The following is a 19,348-nucleotide window of genomic DNA, read 5'->3' on the forward strand; positions in this document are numbered from 1 at the left end:
ATCTAACTAAGACTGAGAGGTCTCTGAGAGGTCTCTGAGAGGTCTACCACCACTACTTGGACTTCTTGTGCTTGATAGCCTAGTGGATACAGCACAGACCTAGTAACCCAAAGGTCTGGAGTTTGAACTCAGTCAGCTATGTCTTATTTTCTTTAGTAATTGTAGAAGTAAAGTAAAATACAAATAGCACAAACTGTGGCTTAGCTTCTATTAAAAGGTAAGGGTGAAGAAAGGGGAACTATTATGCAAACAATCATCGCTAAGACTCAATCTCGCAACGCTGAGGATGGAGCAACCAACCACTCAGTGTACTTTCTCTACAAACACTTTACGTTTATTTCAACCTTTGTGTTTTACATTTCATTTTCTTTCAATCCAAAATACTTTCAGTCTTTTTATAATGTCTTTTAATCGTTGTCTTCATGACATTGTTTGGCCTCTCTGCTGTATTTTCCTGATTGCTTTATGCACAAGTGTGATATTTTATGAATATCAGATTGTGCTGTTTACATGTCACCGACACCTGCGCCCGCCTCGCCCCGACATCCCCCGCTGTCCAGGCCGAAAACATCAGTCTCATTCATAGCAACAGTTGCTAGGGCCGTGGGGGCGGGGCTTAAAATACATTTGGGAAGTAAAGGCTTCATGTTGACCACTGATACAGCCACTGGGTCATTTCAAGGTCAAATACGCACAAATATCAACTTTTTTCATCCACATAAAAAGTTGCATAATGCATCTTTAATGTATACTGCAGAAACATCAAGGCTAAGGGGTGTACAGTAGTTATAAAAGCTCTTTAAGGCCTTGATTTTGGCACAATCAATGTAATGAGTTTTAATGCTTTTTAATTCCCTGTGGAAACCTTGTGGATTCCATATTATGGTTTTAATCCCTGCTTTAGCCCTGTTTTAGCCCCTTTTTAGTCCTGTTTCCTGGGCCAGGCCTCCGCTCCAGCTGCTCCCGGCTCAGGTCTCCATTGTGGAGGATAGATGTCAGCCACAGCAGGTGCCTGCAGAAACCCACACCCCGATGTTTATCACGGAGAACACCTCCTAGTCCTAGTCTTAGTCTGGTTTAGAAGGACCTCAGACTGAGTTTACACCCGGTTTGGACCCATTTTACTTTTAAAACATCCCTGGTCAAATCGGATAACAAAATAGCCTTACATCTGCTTCTTTTGGGCGTTCATACTTGACAAGCAAAGTGGGACTGGCTCTATTCTCTTAAATCTTTTGCTTGGAAGTGCATGAGAAGGGTTAAAGGCACTGAATGTGATTTTCTTTTGTTTGACAGTGTTAGCTGTGGTGCGAGCTCATTCTGAACGTATTTCTAGTATCCCTCTTCTTCTCAGGGAAGGAGCAATGCCGGCAATGTAAACAACAGCAACTAGCCGCTAGCTAACCGTCGTTTAAAAAAGGCGTTAGAGTTAGGAAAACGGTGCACCAAAACGTCTGTGCTCACATTGTATTGAAAGACAGAACAAAGTGAACTCCACGCCTAGAAAAACACTTTACAAACAACCGCAAATGAAAGTATCGGGCCTTCAAACAAATACCCATTTTACCTGGACATAGTTAGCTAAAGTCAATAACGAACCGAGGCTTTACAGATATACCTGTTTACAACTCAAAGTATAGTATAATCCATGCTTCTAAGAGTTACTTCTTTTAGTTTTTTTTGTCACTTGTGTGTTTGAAAATGCTTTAAACGCATTCAAGGGCTTGGCATTAGCGTTAGCATAGCATACTAGCAGCCAAACACCGTAGACCTCTGTTTTGGCTGGTTACTCAGTTACTCTCACTAGTCCCTTTTGGCCAGTCGAATTTGAAACGTACTCACGCCTATATCTGAAATTGTATGTACTATTATTATAAAAGTACACCTGTTCTTAGGGTGACCAGATATCCCAGTTTACCCGGGACAAACCCAGTTTTGAGCCCTCTTCTCCCGTGTCCCGGGAATTGATCAACAACCATCGATCTGTCACAGTTTTACACAAGCTCTGTCCCAGGTATCCCGTTTGTCCACCAGCGTCAAGCCCAAAGTAGCGCTTTTTACCTGAAACACAATGACTTTTGGCCACGTGTGCGTCAAATGCAAAGTCTCCATAGCGAGTGAATCGATTAAATAGCTCAAAATCTATCACGGCGATGCTGATTAGTCTATTTAATCATCAATGTTGGGGGAGGGAAAAACTTCGAAATTTGGCTCCACCCACAGATTCCCATTTTTGTCCCAGTTTTTAATGAGGAAGCAATCGGGTCACCCTAACGCGATATCATTTTTTTGTTGTTCATGTTTCTAACCAAATCATGGACAGTAAAAACCTTATGTGACTAATAACATAAAAAAAAGACAAGGCGACCAGTGAGAAGAAGTTGTTGTCAAGCCCTGCCTTATTGTAAAGTGTTGCCGGGGCGGGGTTGAAGCCGTTTCCGACTCACTGGCTGAACATGAATTAATTGTGCGGCGCAGACTGGCGACCCATTTACCACAGGAACACAGCGGCGGCTCCAGTCGACTCACACTCCAGGATAAAGCGCTGTCGATGTTCGGGTGTATCAGATATGGAAACACATGAACCGCACATACATGAATCCTTTTTCAGATGATCTATTTTTCAGAACAATTCGCAGTGTTGGATTTGAGCGGGTCTCACTGCTTGACGTCAGGAACCTTATTTTTTTTTTTTTTTTTTTTATTCCTGTTTGAGTCCCGGTTCAGTCATGGTCTTAGTCCTGCTTTTTTGCCCGAGGATGATGCAGTGGAGGAAGTGGGCGGGAAAAGCCCTCGTCTCCATGGAAACTGGAGCCATCAGCTGATCCCAGCACAGCCTTTGTTTGGAGTCACACCCTGAATCAGGTCCAAAGCAGGACTCGAGCGGAGCTGAACAGGGCTAAACCAGGACTGAACAAAGAATTAAAGGCCCCGTACTTGTTTTTTTTTCAAATTATTTTTATTTTTTATATTTTAGTGAAGTCAAATTTGTTTTGTCTTTTCTCAGTACATCGAATATGCAGCGGGTTGTGAGAAAAAGACTGTCCAAGTATTTATAAAGCATTTTTATTGATCGTTAGCTTGCCGGCTAGTTTTTGTTAGCATGACAGTGACCCCGAGAATTGACCCAAGTTGTGAAATGTGCTCATAATCTCATCCCTGTGAAGAATTGGGATAGAAATACATTAGGAATGAGTTTGTACTTAAAAAGGAGAAGCCTGACGTATGCGGACAGTTAGCAAGCCAGCTAGTTTGGGAAAGTTGTCCTATAGCCGTTAGCATCTAGCCATCAAACATCGCAAATTACGAACAATCCGGATGTTTTCGGCTGTTGTCAACCATGGACCGCACTTAGGTGAGGTCAGAGCCTAGATCGAAATCATTAAAGACCTTTTTTGATTTTACTTAAGATAGGAGTTAGCGTTTAAAAGTGTCCTCTGAGCTAAATGCTAACTTTTATTCAGTCAGGTTTCTGCTTTTTGTGGCGTCGGACCCGCATCCAATGGCCACTAAACGTCATCTTATAATATGTTAATGATAAATTATATACAAGTCTCTCACCTACTTTAATATATATATATTAAAGTAGGTGAGAGACTTGTATATATAGCCATTTTTGTTGTAAAATGTCCACCGTGTTAGTGTCCACTATGTTGACTTATTTGGATAACATAGTCCACCGTGTTGACCTTTGTTCACCTTGTTGAGTTGATGTTTTTTGTTATCATTTTATTAAAATTACATGTATCATACATGTTTGGTTATTGACATAAATGTATAGAGGTGTTGGATAATACATGCAACAATTTGTGTGTATTTTGCTTTGTCCTGGATGTTTTAAGAAATAACAAAACCAAATACTTCTGTGGTTAACACAGTGGACATCTTCCCAGCGACACTGTGACAAGTATATGAGTTTTTAAACTTGTACAAAATATAAAATTTAGCATATTGAGCATGACCATTATGTTTTTCAGTAGGTATACAGTCTTGTTTTTAGATTTAGAAGATTTTTATTTTTTTTAAGTTTATGACATCCAAAAGGCACCACATTTAAAGAATGACCCATATATGGCCTGGTTTCTCAGTTTATTTTTATGGGGATTCAAAATGCTCAATTCAAACAAAACCCTGACTGAACTGAACCATTCTGGACTTGCACACTCCATTAAAGAGGAGTCCTTACTGAGAGTCAGGAGACATTAAAACCACTCTGCACAGTGACAGGGAAGATAACCACTCTGCCACAGTAACAGTGGGCACACGCAGACTCCAGTACCAGTTGGTTCTTGTTCCATTCACACAGCGGCCATTGTTTTAGGTTTTTTTTTCCCCTCTAGCCGCAGTTGCTGCAGTTTTGTTGGACATTTGCCAAAGACCAGGCCAAACCTCTCGCTCGGACCGGCCCCCCCCCTCATCTTGTTCTAATGACTTCTCCCATGTGCTGTAAACTTGAATAAGGCAAACCTAATGAGTAAAAGTATCAATAAATCGCTGCGGTTATCCATCAGAAACTAAAAAAACAAATCTAAATCTCCTGAAGTTATAGTTTTTTTTCCAATTTAGTTCCATTTTAGCCTTACTTTGGCCTGGAGTTAGTTCCTGTTGTTGTTGGGCGTGGCGAGATGATAAAAAGACAAATTACTTATGACTATTGTTTAAATGTATTGGGACAAACAGATTTGAAATGTTTTAAAGTGGATATGACACAATTTTTGCTAAAACATTCTTTAGTTTGACCGTTTTTGTGATGTTTATAGTTTCACTTCCTCATTGAACACAAATAGGAAGTGACATTGGGGGAGGCAATTAATTAAAAGCTTTTGCCGTGCCAACTAGGGCTGAAATAACTGATCGATTAATCGACAACTATTCGATTACTAAAATAGTTGTCAATTATTTCAGTAATCGATTAATCGTTTTCTAGCAAACACAGACTCAAATACAGCAAAAAGACATGACAATTATGTTTATTGGATGAAAACCTACTTTGTTTTTAAAGATAGGGTCTGTAGTGTTTTGTACATTATAAATTTCATAAATATCTGTCTTTGTCTCGTCCAATCAGAAAGCAGAATTAGCACAAAGAGTCTCCCGCAAACGTTTTCTTTAAGTTTGCTCCATCAACATGTCCGGCGCCACTTTAGCTTTATGTGATTAAAAAATGTTTAAAAAATTCAATTTCCATGCACCTTTCACAGCCAAGCGATTCATCGATTAATCGTAAAAATAATCTGTAGATTAATCGATTACCAAAATAATCGTTAGCTGCAGCCCTAGTGCCGACCATGTTATAGATTGTGGTATCGCATCATACGAGGGGGCGTGGCCTCTCCCAGGGAAAAGGAAGTATGTTTTGGGAAAAACAATTTTTCACTCTTTTTAGCTCTTTTTTAACTCTTTTTTTGGCGGAATATAAAGTTATTTGTCACACAAGTAAAGTCAAGTCTCAATTGGGTTTTTATGGATGTTTTTTTCACAGCAGATTGTTTAATGGAAGCTAAAAAACAGCAGTCATAGCTAGCGTTAGCATGTAGCATGATGCTAATATGAAGCCTCACGTTAGCATTCTCCACTATTTATGTATTTATGGGCTGTTGAATCCTTTTGCTCCTCTCCATGTCTTTGTGTCTTTATTTAGTAGTAAACTATATTCATAATTCAGCATTTGTTGAAGTAGGTTTGGAGTAATTATAGAAAGATTTTCTCCTCTTTGTGACCATATATGGGCGATTCCAGCGATGCCGTCTGTATCTATGTCAATGGGACATGAGTCAAACTGCTGTGGGACTTTACCTCTATCTATGTCACTGTACGTAGCTTTAACGCTCAAATAAAAATAGCTTTGTTAACCAACATTTCTTCATTAAAATTGCTGCTTCACTGAAATATAATGATAATTATTACTTTAATGTGTTACAAAAGCATTAAACCTGTCAAATGCACTTTAAATACAGTATTTTCAAAGTGGCTTCAAAAATGCTAAATCAGGACAAAAAACGAGGCTAAAACTGAATTTTTGAGCTTTTATAAACACGGATTTCTGGTTTTAAGTTGAGTTTGCAAGAAAATGCATCGATCTCAGACTGTAGTAATTTTGCGATACATCACAGCTTAAAATATTTGTGTATGATATTAATGACACAATATTTTTGAGACATATTGTGCAGGCCTAATTGAAGACCGTGATGGAATATTATGACTTTTTTTGGTCTTATCCTGCGACCAAGCGTCTAACCCTCTGTCCGCCCCCCCTCTCCTCACAGACGCCGTTCCCCACAGAAGTGCACATAAAGCTGGAGCCGCTGGTCCTCAAAGCCGAGGCTCTGGGCGGTCCCGACGAGGAGCGGGCTTCGGAACAGCCCTCGGACCAGGCGACGGGCCGGGCCCCGGACCAGATCGAGCCCGTGGACCTGTCCCTGAACAAGCCGCGCTCGCCGCTCCCCACGTCTACCTCCAGCCCCGCCCTGAACCCGGCGCCCGCCATCACCGTGCCCGCGCTCACCGCCACGCCCGTCCCGACCAACGTGCAGTCCATCGGCTCCATGGTGAGGGCGTTTACAGAACAATGACGTGTGGAAGATCTATTTACAACATCTCCAATGTCAAGAAGTGTGTGGAAAATTGAGAATAGTTTGGAGAAACAATGAGGGAAAATTGGGTAAAATTGGGATAATAATGATAATTAAAAAATGGCAAAAATGAGGGGAAATTTGGGGCAAAAGTCGGAATAAATTGTGTAAAGAAATTGGGGGAAATGGTACAAACATTGGGCAAAAAAAAATTGGAATTTGAGGGGGAAAAAATATTTGAGCTGCAAAAATAAGTCTCTTCCTTTAATGCTGTTCCTGGACCAAAATCGTGTTTAGTCCTGACTCTGGGACCAGCAGTAGACCCAGACTCCTGATATACACTTCAGTCTTCTCCCACAGATTTGTAAATAAAGTCCGCTTCCCCCCCCTGTCCCCAGGTCCTGTCGCCGGGCTCCATCCTGGCCACTCAGGGAGCAGGCGGTCAGCAGATCCTCCATGTCATCCACACCATCCCCTCCGTGAGCATGCCCAGTAAAGTGGGCCAGCTGCAGACCATCCCGGTGGTGGTCCAGTCCCTGCCCGTGGTCTACACCGCCATGCCCAGCGACGGGGTGGCCACGGCGGCCATCACCGTCCCGCTGATCGGGAGCGACGGCCGGGCGGAGGGTTCAGGTGAGAAATGCACAATAGAAGTCAATATAAGTGAGCCACACCACAGGTCAAAGGTTTTCTCCCCAATCCGGCCTGTTTTGCAGAAAGTTATGCAGTTTCATCCCTTACTGTGCGAATATTACAAAATACATCCAGTTATGAACCAAAAATAACTTTTGTCTCATCAAAGTAGCCACTACAGATACAAGAGCTGTTCCATTCTGAGAACACTTCATAATAACAACACCTGCTCTACTTTCTTAGGCACCGTCCAATCTCAACTTTTAAAAGCTCCCACTTTTTCCCAAACAAAGCCTCTCGCTGAGCCTCATGCCAGGGGAGTTTGATTAGTCTGCACATTTCCTGTTGCATAGCACTGTTTCAAAAGAGCTCATTTTAGAATAAGAGAAGAAGCTTCATGTTTTCAACACCAGGAAAAAAGACACAAACATCAACAGTTACAGCTCTGTGATGAGTTAACCTCTTAACTCCCGCCTGAACCGAGAGGATCTTTTTCCTCACGTCAGCAGATTTTTTTTCCATCATTTTTTGTTGGGCATTCAACTCATTATTGTAACTTTTTTGTAATTTTTTTGTAATTTTTTGTCACATTTTTGTCATTTTTTCGACAATTTTTTAATCAAATTTTTGTCAGTTTTTGTCACATTTTTGTCAATTTTTTATCAAATTTTTGTCATTTTTTGTCCGATTTTTTGTCAATTTTTTTATCAATTTTATGTTATTTTTGGTCACATTTTTGTCATTTTTTCATCAAATTTTTTGTCAACTTCTTGTGACTTTTTTGTGACATTTTTGCAACTTTTTCATCAATTTTTTCGTCACTTTTTTGTCAATGTTTTCTCACTTTTTTTGTCACATTTCCATCATTGTTTTCGTCTCAGTTTTGTTGCTATTTTCCACACCTTTTTCCCAGAAGCTTTTGGACTGGGGTAAAGCCAAACTGGAGAAAATGTGCTCGGTTCAGGTGGGAGTTAAGGGGTTAAAGGCGCACTGCGTAACATTTTGGACTAAACTGTTGCCATAAGTACAAAACATGCTCCTAATGACCAGCTCGACACAGAAAATGCTGTTGCTGCAGCGGGGAATCAAAGAATGGATTTGGATGAGGACCTAACCTGTTTAAATCTCAAATACTTTAGTCCACATCTCCACGAGCTGGAGACGTACCCACTCCCGGTGCAGTTACAGTCATGTCTTAGGAGAGGCACATGTTTGTTTGTACATTTATGAGGTGTTTTTCAATGATGAAAATATCTGTCATAAAGCAAACGCCCGTCTTTCAATTTTATTTATTGGGTAAAATCTTCCGCGGTGTGGCTTTAAGGGTGTAGAAAGAACATCAATTATAATTATATCTTTATTCAATGATTTTGATACAAGCCAACAATCTCGACGGGACCTCAAAAGCTTGTTAGCTGTGTTTAAAGCACCTCTGCAGCTCTTTTCACGCTGCCCCTACAGGCCAAAGCTGCATCTGCACTCACGGTAATGAAACAAGCTCTGCTAAGGCAAACAAATCCACAGCTCAGAGGCGCCACCGGGGTCTGGACCAAATCACCTGGAGGTCCCGCTGTTTGAGAAGTCCTGTGTTACACCAGTGTTCACTCGGACCTGATTCCCACCACCACAGCTCGCCACATCCGCCTCTATTACTGTTTCTCTCAACATGTTCGTGTTTATGAAAATACATCCATTGTCTTTTTCTCCTGCCGTTTTCCTGCAGTTCGGATAAAGCCCGGCTCCACGTCGCCAGAGATCCACAGCGACAGCGACATCGAGAGCGTCTCTGAGTCCTGTCCGGTGTCCCTCCGCCAGAGCATCGACCCCAGGTACTACTCGCTATAGTACTGCAGTATAGTCGTATATGGTAGTAAAACCAGCTGCCACTGGGCCTGTCGCCATATTAGTTTTTTAAACCTAACAGTAGACCCTTTAATTGTTTGTAAACATTCAGGGCTTAGCTGGAGGCAGGAAGTTAGATCCCTATCTATTTCCATTGGAGCTGTTGTCATGGCAACAATAAACAAATGTTTAACCGTTTTTGGAAATATCAGATAAACCTTATTTTATTGTCTCAAATGTCGTTCCTCTTGTTCTTGCACCTTAAGCCACAACAGGACCACATGTTTTAGGTGTAGTTTTACACCTATAATCGCTAGTTTTAGTTTAATCTTATTTCTCTTGATCACTTCCTGCCTCCAGATGTCACTGATGATGTCACCAGTTAAAGGGTATATAATGTCGACTGAATTATTTTAATGCAATTATTCCATTTTCATTGTTTAGTTGAGAGACTCTGGGACGGTTGTTCAGTATTTTGCTTTTCCAGACATTGTGACAGTTCTCAGCTCGGACAAACCTACTCTTTAATGTTGTGTTTATTAATCCCAAAGCTGGGTATTTTATTCAGTCCTACTTAAAACATTACAAACAACTAGTACATTTGTGGGTGTAACTTAACGCGACGCATAGACTTAAGAATCTGGGTCTTACATGGTCTTAAAGGTTCATTCTGCAACTTTTAATGCGGAAAAAAAGTAGAAATGTGTGTGTATTTGACCTTGTAGTGACACAGCGGCTGTATGAGTGGTCAGCATGACGCCTTTGCTTTCGATCACAGTGGTCTCTACAAGGCTCCGGGATCAATTGCTTTGTAGGCAGTCTGGTGAGGGTGGTGGTCAGCAGTGAAAACCTTCCAAACAATTATCCCGGAGTGTTCGAGAGACCACTGTGATGGAAAATAAAGGTGCCACGCTGACCACTCATACAGCATCTGTGTCACTACAAGGTCAAATCACCTTTTTTCCACATTAAAAGTTACATAATGCACCTTTAAGAATCTGGGTCTTACAAGAGATCTTAAGACAAGTTTTATTGTCATTTTACTTGTCGAGTGATAAGTCGATAAAGTAATGATCACGACAGTCGACAGTCCTTTACCTCATCTCCACCTTCCTACCATGAGTCAGAGGTGACAGGCTGATGTTGGCCGATGACCAGTGGGTGGTTGTGGGTAATGTAGTCCTTTTAGAGGCCGCCTGACTCATTGTTTGTGATCTGACCTGGAGTGATTGGCCTATAATGAGACTAAAAGTAAATCACAAGTTGATTATGAGACTAAAACTGTGACTAATATCTCCAGACTAAAATATGACTAAATCAAAAGGGAAAAAAAAGAAAAAAAAGATCATCCAAATTTCCAAGGACAGTTTGAAAAAGCCTCACATCATTTAAATCCACTGTCAAAGGAACAGCTCTGTGCTTCCTTCATGTGGGAGAAGCTCCGTGAAGCAGAGGACCTCGATTAAATATGATGATATGAAACATTATAAATGCACACGGGCGGACTGGGACTGAAAAACAGCCCTGGACTCTGACCAGTCTGTCCCAAATTAGCGTAAATGTGCAATTATCCCCCGCCTTAACGGGGCGCATTTTCTCCAGTTCGGCTTTACCCAAATCTAAAAGCTTTTCGACTGGAGAGTAACAATGTAACGGCTTATTTGAAAGCTAAGACCTACAAGAGTGATTGTAACTTTTTGTCAAGTCACCACATTTTTCATCATATTTTTTTTGTTTTTTCATTCCTTTTTTTGTGGCTTTTTGTCACTTTTTTATTGTGTTTTTGTCACATTTTTTCTATCATTTTTTGTTGTGTTTTTGTCACGTTTTTGTGGCCTTTTCGTTGCTTTGTTGTCGTGTTTTTGTTGACTTTTCATCACATTTTTTTTGGCACTTTTGTTGCTTTTCCGGCACATTTTTGTTTTCTTTTCATCCTCTTTTTTTGTCGCTATTTTGTTGCTTTTCTTTGTAGCTTTTAGATTTGGGTAAAGCTCGGTTAAGGCGGGACCGGTGGCCCTAGAGCCAGTGGCCCTTCTGTGCTCTTCCAGAATGGACGTATGGCCAAGTCCGCCCCTGTAAACGCAATAGATCCAAGGCCTCGCTGAGGGGGAAGGAACTATGTTTTGGGAAACATCATTTTCATCATCATCATCATCATCACACGCCGTTTCTGGCAAAATATAAACTTATCAGACACACAAATAAAGTCAAGTCTAAATCGGGCCCATACGGATGTTTTTTAACAGCAGATTGTTCAGTAGGAGTGAAAAAACGGCAGTTGTAGCTAGCGTTAGCATGTAGCATGATGCTAAAGTGAAGCATCATGTTAGAATTCTCTGTTATTTATGTATTCATTGGCTGCTGAACCCTTCTGCTCCTCTCCATGTCTTTGTATCTTTATTGTGTAGAAAACTACATTCATAATTCAGCATTTGTTAAAGTAGTTTTGGAGTCATTGTAGAAAGTTTACATATTTCTCTTCTTTGTTTCTCCCCTCAACTGCTTCAAACATGACCATATATGGGTAGAGATGCCGTCTGTATCTATGACTGAATAAATCTTGAAATTAATTTAAAAGACTAAAACTGAAGAGGACGATTTGACTAAAACTAAATCACATTTTCGTCACAAGACTCAAGACTAAAACTAAATTAAAATATGTCGTCGAAATGAACGCTGGCGGGAACATTGTTAACCTCTTAACTCCCGCCTGAACGGATCCCATTTTCTCCAGTTTGGCTTTGCCCTAATCAAAAAGATTCTTGGGGAAAGAAGCACCAAAACAGCCACAAAAAAATGAGAACAAAACAAGGATGTAAACGCAATAAAAATGTGACAAAAATGCAACAAAAATGTGACAAAAATTCAACAAAAAAATGACAAAAACTCAACCAAAATGTGACAAAAATTCAACAAAAATGTGACAAAAATTAAACAAAAATGTGACAAAAATTCAACAAAAATTCAACAAAAATTCAACAAAAATTCAACAAAAAAGTGACAAAAATTCAACAAAAATGTGACAAAAATTCAACAAAAAAGTGACAAAAATTCAACAAAAATTCAACAAAAAAGTGACAAAAATTCAACAAAAATTCAACAAAAATTTGACAAAAATTCAACAAAAATGTGACAAAAATTCAACAAAAATGTGACAAAAATTCAACAAAAATGTGACAAAAATTCAACAAAAAAGTGACAAAAATTCAACAAAAAAGTGACAAAAATTCAACAAAAATGTGACAAAAATTCAACAAAAATGTGACAAAAATTCAGCAAATATTCAACAAAAATTCAACAAAAAAGTGACAAAAATTCAGCAAATACTCAACAAAAATTCAACAAAAAAGTGACAAAAATTCAACTAAAATGTGACAAAAATGAAACAAAAATGAAACAAAAATTCAACCAAAAAGTGACAAAAATTCAACAATTCAACAAAAAAGGAACAAAAACTCAACAAAAAAATGGCAAAAACTCAGCAAAAATGTGACAAAAAAAAAAAACATAAAAAAGGGTCAAATGAGAAGAAGAAGAACTTTATTTATATAGTGCCTTTCACAGACATATAGTCACAAAGCGCTTTACATGAGACAATTGTACATTCACTCCACACTCGGTGGTGTAAACTACGTTTGTAGCTTCAGTTTCCCCTGGGGGAGACTGTCAGAAGCGCTGTCGCGATTGCACACGTCTGCGCCAACGGACCCTCTGACCACCACCATTCACTCACACACATCATTCATCCTGGCCTATTGTGCATGTTTTTAGTGGTAGGGGAAACCGGAGTGCCCGGAGGAAACCTACGCAGACACGGGGAGAACATGCAAACTCCACACACGCAAACTCGAACCCGGACCCCGAACCTTCTAGCTGTGAAGCGAGAGCACTAACCGCTGCGCTACCGTGCCCCCAGACCTTACACAGACCTATAGCCAAAGAGGACAGAGGCGGGTTGTAAGAGGTTAATATGGAGCTCTTTCAGAATTTGGCGGAGATGGATTTTCTGCGTCAAGATCATCCAGTTGCTTTTTATATATCCCTGGATGTTTTAGCTCTTCATTATTTGACTTTTTAACTTTATCCTAAATCCGTGCTGATTCTCAGTCATCCAGGTGGTTCAGGTCTGTCTAACCATGTTCCAAAACAACGCAACTGGACTCGCCTTTTGGACGTTTTCTTTTCACAAACAAGACGAGCGCACATTCCCTCTTCCGTCACAGCGGGAGAAAATCCTCTCCGTCTTAAAATTCAAAATCTAATAAAGCACCGGCCAATGTCGAGGTGTCAGAGCTGAATTTATTCTAAAGCCGTTTTTGTGGCAAGAGTAAACCTCAAACCTGTGACTGCCTAAAGGACGGCGCTGTTGATCTCACAGAAACTAAACCTGTGTCATTTTTTCCACATTAAACAAGTGGAGACAGCGGCAGCGTGAGGAGACCACACCCGGCGGGCGCGGCACCACAACCGTCCACCGGGAGCGGCCTCTCTGGGAGAAAAGCATCACGGGAGATCTCCTCTCTCGCTCTTTCTCTTTCTCCTTCTCGTGTTTGGGCAGGGCCGTCCTCACGCTGCTCGTAAACACCATTACGTAATGCTGTCACTCACTCCCTCAGCAGAAGGCGCGAGTCGAGATTCGAGGGAAAGGGTCACGCTTTCTACCCCCCCCCCCCTCCCGCATGAAACGATCGAACAAAAGACGGGCCTATAGCGGGGTTTATTCTGCAGACTTTGTGGTGTGTGTGGTGGTGGGATGGACGGGGAGGCTATAGAGTCCTCTTGGTGTCGTTTTGGAATGGGGAACAAAGCGCCCCACAGTCTGATGTCCTGTGGTTTATTTTCGTTCAGTGTTGATGAAAAAAACGGTTAAAATTAGTTGTTGTGATCATGATTTGGCCTTTTTGTCTCGTCGATGCTGCTGAACATATGAACCTGACCAACTTGCAGCAGACCCCGATCCTGGTGAAGAGGGTTTTTATTATTAATATTCATTACCAAGCAGTGAAATGCTTAAAAAATCCCTAATACTCAGATCCAGAGTGAGGAGCAGGAGGCTTTGGCTGGCATCATGTGACCAATGCTGCCTCTCAGTGGACAAAGAGGAAATTGCAAGAGACCAATTCTGGGAAAACAAAACAGATACAGCATGTACTGCACTGTACTGTACTGTACTGAACTGTACTGTACTGAACTGTACTGTACAGTACAGCTGAACACATTATCTCCAGTTCGGCATTGCCCAAATCTAAAAGAGTCAAAGTAGCGGCGAAAACAACATGTTAACAGGCAGGGGCGGACTGGCCATATGTCCATTCTGGAAGAGCACAGAGGGGCCACTGGCTCTAGGGCCGCCAGTCCCGCCTCAACCGAGCTTTACCCAAATCTAAAAGATAAAAGAAAAGCATCAAAATGGCGAGAAAAAGGGGATGAAAAGTCAACAAAAACATGAGAAAAACATGGACAAAAAAAACCCTACGAAAACGTGAGAAAAACACAATAAAAATGATAGAAAAAATAATTTAAAAAACAACAAAAATATGACAAAAATGTGGCGATGTGACGAAAAGTTTCCATCACTTTTGTAGGTCTTAGCTTTCAAATGAGGCGTTACATTGTTGATCTCCAGTCGAGAAGCTTTTAGATTTGGGTAAAGCCCAGTATAAAAAAACATGAATCTAAAAGGAATTCCGTGGAGTATGGTGCACCACAAGGTTCAGTTTTGGGACCAATATTATTTATTATTTATATTAATGATTTTGCTTCTGTTTCTACGACCGCCTTTCCTGTTCTTTTTGCTGATGACACCAATCAAAAAAATAATAATAAAAAGCCGAACTGGGGAAAATGCACTCGTTAATGTTAAGGCGGGTGGTAAAAGGTTGAAATATGTATTTGTGGAAGTGCACAGTTACGCTAGTTTGGGCCAGGCTGGTCAGTCCAGGGCTGTTTTTCAGTCCCAGTCCGCCCCTGTAAACAAGGGGCAACAACAAACAATGAAAATGCAATGAAAAAGCGACACAAAAAAAACAACTAAAAAAGTTACAAAAAGGTGACATAATAATGTGATAGCTCAGAGGTTCAGGTTGTTTCATTCACTTCAGGGGAGACGCTGCAGTAAAACAGTGTTGGGCCAGTTACCCATTAACTTCAGCTTCTTGTCAGTAATATCTATAGCCAAAGAAATGACTTTTGACCTCTCGTAATCCTTGCCCTCAGCGCGGTGATCGACCTGGAGCAGATCGACCCCGACTCTCCGGAAGTGCGGCGCCGGAGGATACACATGTGCGACTACGAAGGCTGCAAAAAGGTCTACACCAAGAGCTCCCACCTCAAAGCGCACCGCCGCATCCACACAGGTACAGCCACTGCCAGAGAAAAGCATCATGTCTGCTAAAGTCAACAGGAGACATCACACAAGAGGAGGCTTTTGGTGAAAGAAGTCACAGGCAGATGGTCGGATAAGGCACCATACCTGACTTTTCTTTCTAGAAATGAAAGAGAATTTGTTTTGTCCTAAACCTGTAATTATAAAGCACTTGGAACATTTTTATGAAGTTGCAGGTTCATTTCTGTGAAAGTGACTCTGAAATGTGGCCCTGCAAGTTGTGAAACGTGCTGATAAACTTGTCTCTGTGAAGAACTGGGATGCTACAACTATGTTAGGAAAGTTAGGAATGAGTTTCAACATTTTAATCTACTGTAGTGGCCTCCTCTTTCATTGTTTGCTCTAAAAAAAAAGCTGTTATTGGGCCTTTAAAGTGATAGTCTGTAAGTTTGCAAAGTGAGGAGAGATAGTGAAATTTGTAAGTAGATCATCAAATTCCTCCCCTCTTTAACCAGAAAGCCCTTATTAGTTTGAAAAAGAGCAGGAACAGAATTTTACAAAGTAAAGGGTCAAGCTCCTCCCCCTCCCTACTGATTGAACCTGACAGGCCGGTTCACAGGAAAAGCTTGTCTCATTGGTCGACGTGGGAGGACTCTGTCTAGACTCTGATTAGTCCGAGATCCGAGAAGGACAGACTTTGCAAAAAATTATATATATATTATTACTTACTTTACATCAAAATGCAAGACCAGATGATTGATTTTGCACGTCTTATAAAATATGTAAAACACTTAGACTTCCAAACTATCACTTTAAGTTAAACGTCTTTCAGTAAAACAGTGCTTTATGATTTTGACATTAGTTTGGGTTATATGTTCAGTTCTTACAGGTCCTGCAACTGATTTCCATTTTGGCACCTCCTGGGCCGGACGTTGCCTTGACCCCCGAGGTGTAGTTCACAAGCAGGGCCGGCCCGAGCCAATTTGGTTCCCCTCGGCAACATTAGGCTTTTGTGCCTCAACTCCCCAAAAAACCAACAAACAAAACAAAAACCCACCTAAACAAGAAAACAATAATTTCTTATTTTTCATAGAGTTCATGTTTTGCTATGCCAGTCCTTTTAAGAGACATTTAATTATAATTATATGATCATCATTATTATAATAGTTTTATTAGAGGAGCCTCCACTGTCCAACACAAAAGTAGCTACGAGTCTCCGTTCCAAAATGAGTCCAAAAGTCGGCGATGTGGTAGATGCCTGGAGCCTGGACCTTTGGCGCTCTAATAACGGCACAGCGAGGTCTTTCAAGGTCCATTCTTTCGGGGACTGTAGCTCAATTTATGGATGAAAATAAAAGTACGCAGAACTGCATCACAATTATGGAATGTGGATTATGGAATGGATTTTACTCTGCTCCAAATGAGAACTGAAAGCAGTACTAAGTAACTCTTCCCCCTAGAGGCCATAAGCGCAACTGCAGGTGTCGTAGCAAGTTACGATTTTTCAATTTATTAATTGTCTTGGAGGGTAAATACTACGCTGACAGGAAAGGCGAAGAGAGAGAGGGTTATTGTGCATCCAATTATACAACGGAAATATTTTTTTTCACTCAAACTTGGCTGTAAATACTGTTTAAAGTGACGTTAGCCCGCAGTTAGCTTTGCCCGTTAGCATGTTAGCTTCTTCTTCGTGATTCCATTAGTGTGTATTGCTTTCTCCGGACCGGGGGCAGTCAAGTTGCAAATATGGTTTTCTGGCCAGAGACACCAGGGGTAGATGAAAGACCCTCCAATCATCCCATAAACACTTGTATTACCCCCACAGGGACTACGAAACGGATTTATTAAGGTAAATAAGTTACTTAGTACTGCTTTAACAAGGGGTAGGTTTTGCCTCGACCCACTTTGCTTTTGTTGCTATGCTGCTCAAAAAAAACTGCATATATATTGTTTGAGAATGGGGACAGTGCAGATGTTTTTGTTTTGATTTGGTGACATATTGTGCGGTAGGTCGAGTCTAATATGTCGCCTGCCTCCCGTGTCACTGACCATGTTTTTCCCCGCTGTGTTCCAGGGGAGAAGCCGTACCACTGCACCTGGGAGGGCTGCACGTGGCGATTCGCTCGCTCCGACGAACTCACGCGACATTTCCGCAAACACACGGGCATCAAGCCGTTCCGCTGCACCGAGTGCGACCGCAGCTTCTCCCGGTCGGACCACCTCTCTCTGCACAGGAGGCGCCACGTCATGATGTGAACTCTTCCGAGTCCCCGCAGAAATAACCCCGACGAAACTCTGTCCAGGAACCACCTCAAACTGCAAAAACAAACACCAAACAAACTGCGTCACGTGAATACTCTTGAATTCATAATCCGCTCTCGTCCGCCTGCAGGGGACACACCGGGGCTGGTTGTCAACTTTTTTTTTTTTTCCCATCAAGAAAAAAAAAAGCTCAAAAACAGGAAAACTTTTGACAATGTGCCCCATGGTGCACGGAGCAGGTCGTCACTGTTTGGGGGGTTGGTTGTCCCGAATATTAAGGAAGTTTTCTACATCAAACTTTGTGGTGTGGACAAATGAAATAAGTTTTAAAATACTCGTGCCTGCATTGTTCCTTCCACTAATTCGAATTCGTCCAACAACCCGCGGCCTGCGGTCCAGAGCCGGGCCGTGGGCTGTTCCAGCGCCGGGCCGCAGCGGGGAGGAAAAACAAACATATATTTTACACATTCAGAGATAAATAAAGATAGAGTAACTGTATGAAGTGAAAATGTCAGTAATCCCACGCACACATACATCCGAGCTGTAAAGAAAATTATAAATACCGGGCCCTGGGGGGGAAAAGTTTGGGGAACAGTGCTGTAAAATGTAGGAAATCAACCCTCACAAAAGCTCCTTTTATTTTACATTAATGTGGCGCAAAGTCACGAAAACATTTCCAAAAGGAGCTTAGAAAGTTATTAGGTCTTAAAAGTTGACTTAAAGGGACAATACGGAGTTAAAAAATGTTAAAATGATATATTTTCCTCCCCCTACATGTTCCAGCCATGTCCGAGCCCAGACCTGTTCACCACAACTGCCTCTGAAATCACTCAAAAGTGTTGTTGATGCACGAGCTTAATATAGAAGGAGCAGTTACACGTATGACCTGAGGTGGCAGTAGTGAGTATAAAATGGCCAACTTGCATTTAGTCCCTTTAAGGATCCCTGCAATACCCGGTTTTTGGGTATTTTACAATATCGGCTATCGGTCAATATCATGTCGCTAAAAGGCCGATATCTCCAGAACCGAAGGCCGATTTATGTATTTTAAATGAGCTCCCTCTGTCCTGTATCCACACAACCTAATGTGGCTGTTAAAGCGCATTGCGACGACCAACCCCTGAGCCAACCAGCCCCGGTCATCCCTCACTCCTTGCAATCATCATCCCTCAATCGTTGCGAGATATTTGACGCAAATCGAGCCAAATAAAGTGAATCCGTTCGGCGATAACAACATCAGAGATGAATGAAAAACCACATTTCTGTTGGAAATCCCCCGATGTCTCGTTAGTGACGTTAAACTCGTCAAACCGGCTCGAGCAAAGGTTATGAATTCAAGTCCTTTTGATCACACGTGGACGGGTTTTTTCATTTTTTTGCAGCGCATGTTTTTAAGAGTCGTTTTTACGGATATGGACAAAAACAGACCGACCTGCCAATGTGAAGTGTTTAAATGTGTGGTTTTTAACGAGGCTTTTTGTAAGATTCTATACTTTTACATGACGTACAACGATTGCAAATAAAGCATGTTCTTTTTTCTAAATCATAAACTCTTTTTTTAAATTTTTTTCCTTTTCTTTTCTTTACTAAGCATTAATTCTTAAAAACCTATGGCCCCAAATCAAACGCTCTGGACATGGGTAAAGGATGGTGTAAGATTGGGCTTTTACTCAAGGACTTGGACTGATTTAGCTCTTAACTTCTGAATACACGC

The 19,348-nt window shown here is 41.2% G+C and overlaps 2 protein-coding genes across 2 annotated transcripts in view; one reads left to right on the forward strand and one right to left on the reverse strand.

Annotated features, from left to right (window-relative positions):
• klf8 (Kruppel like factor 8) overlaps positions 1–17,708 on the forward strand; it is a 61,977-nt gene extending 44,269 nt beyond the window's left edge. Inside the window, exons 3-7 of the mRNA XM_079566358.1 lie at positions 6,267–6,548; positions 6,971–7,205; positions 8,929–9,034; positions 15,264–15,403; positions 17,447–17,708. Of these exons, the coding sequence (XP_079422484.1) occupies positions 6,267–6,548; positions 6,971–7,205; positions 8,929–9,034; positions 15,264–15,403; positions 17,447–17,628 (945 nt within the window). The 3' untranslated portion in view covers positions 17,629–17,708. The remainder of the gene's footprint in view (positions 1–6,266; positions 6,549–6,970; positions 7,206–8,928; positions 9,035–15,263; positions 15,404–17,446) is intronic.
• LOC306970399 (protein sprouty homolog 3) overlaps positions 1–19,348 on the reverse strand; it is a 489,858-nt gene that overhangs the window by 117,105 nt on the left and 353,405 nt on the right. The window lies entirely within an intron of this gene.

This window comes from Gobius niger (assembly GCF_951799975.1).
Source record: "Gobius niger genome assembly, chromosome: 11".
In the NCBI taxonomy this organism is placed as follows: domain Eukaryota; kingdom Metazoa; phylum Chordata; class Actinopteri; order Gobiiformes; family Gobiidae; genus Gobius; species Gobius niger.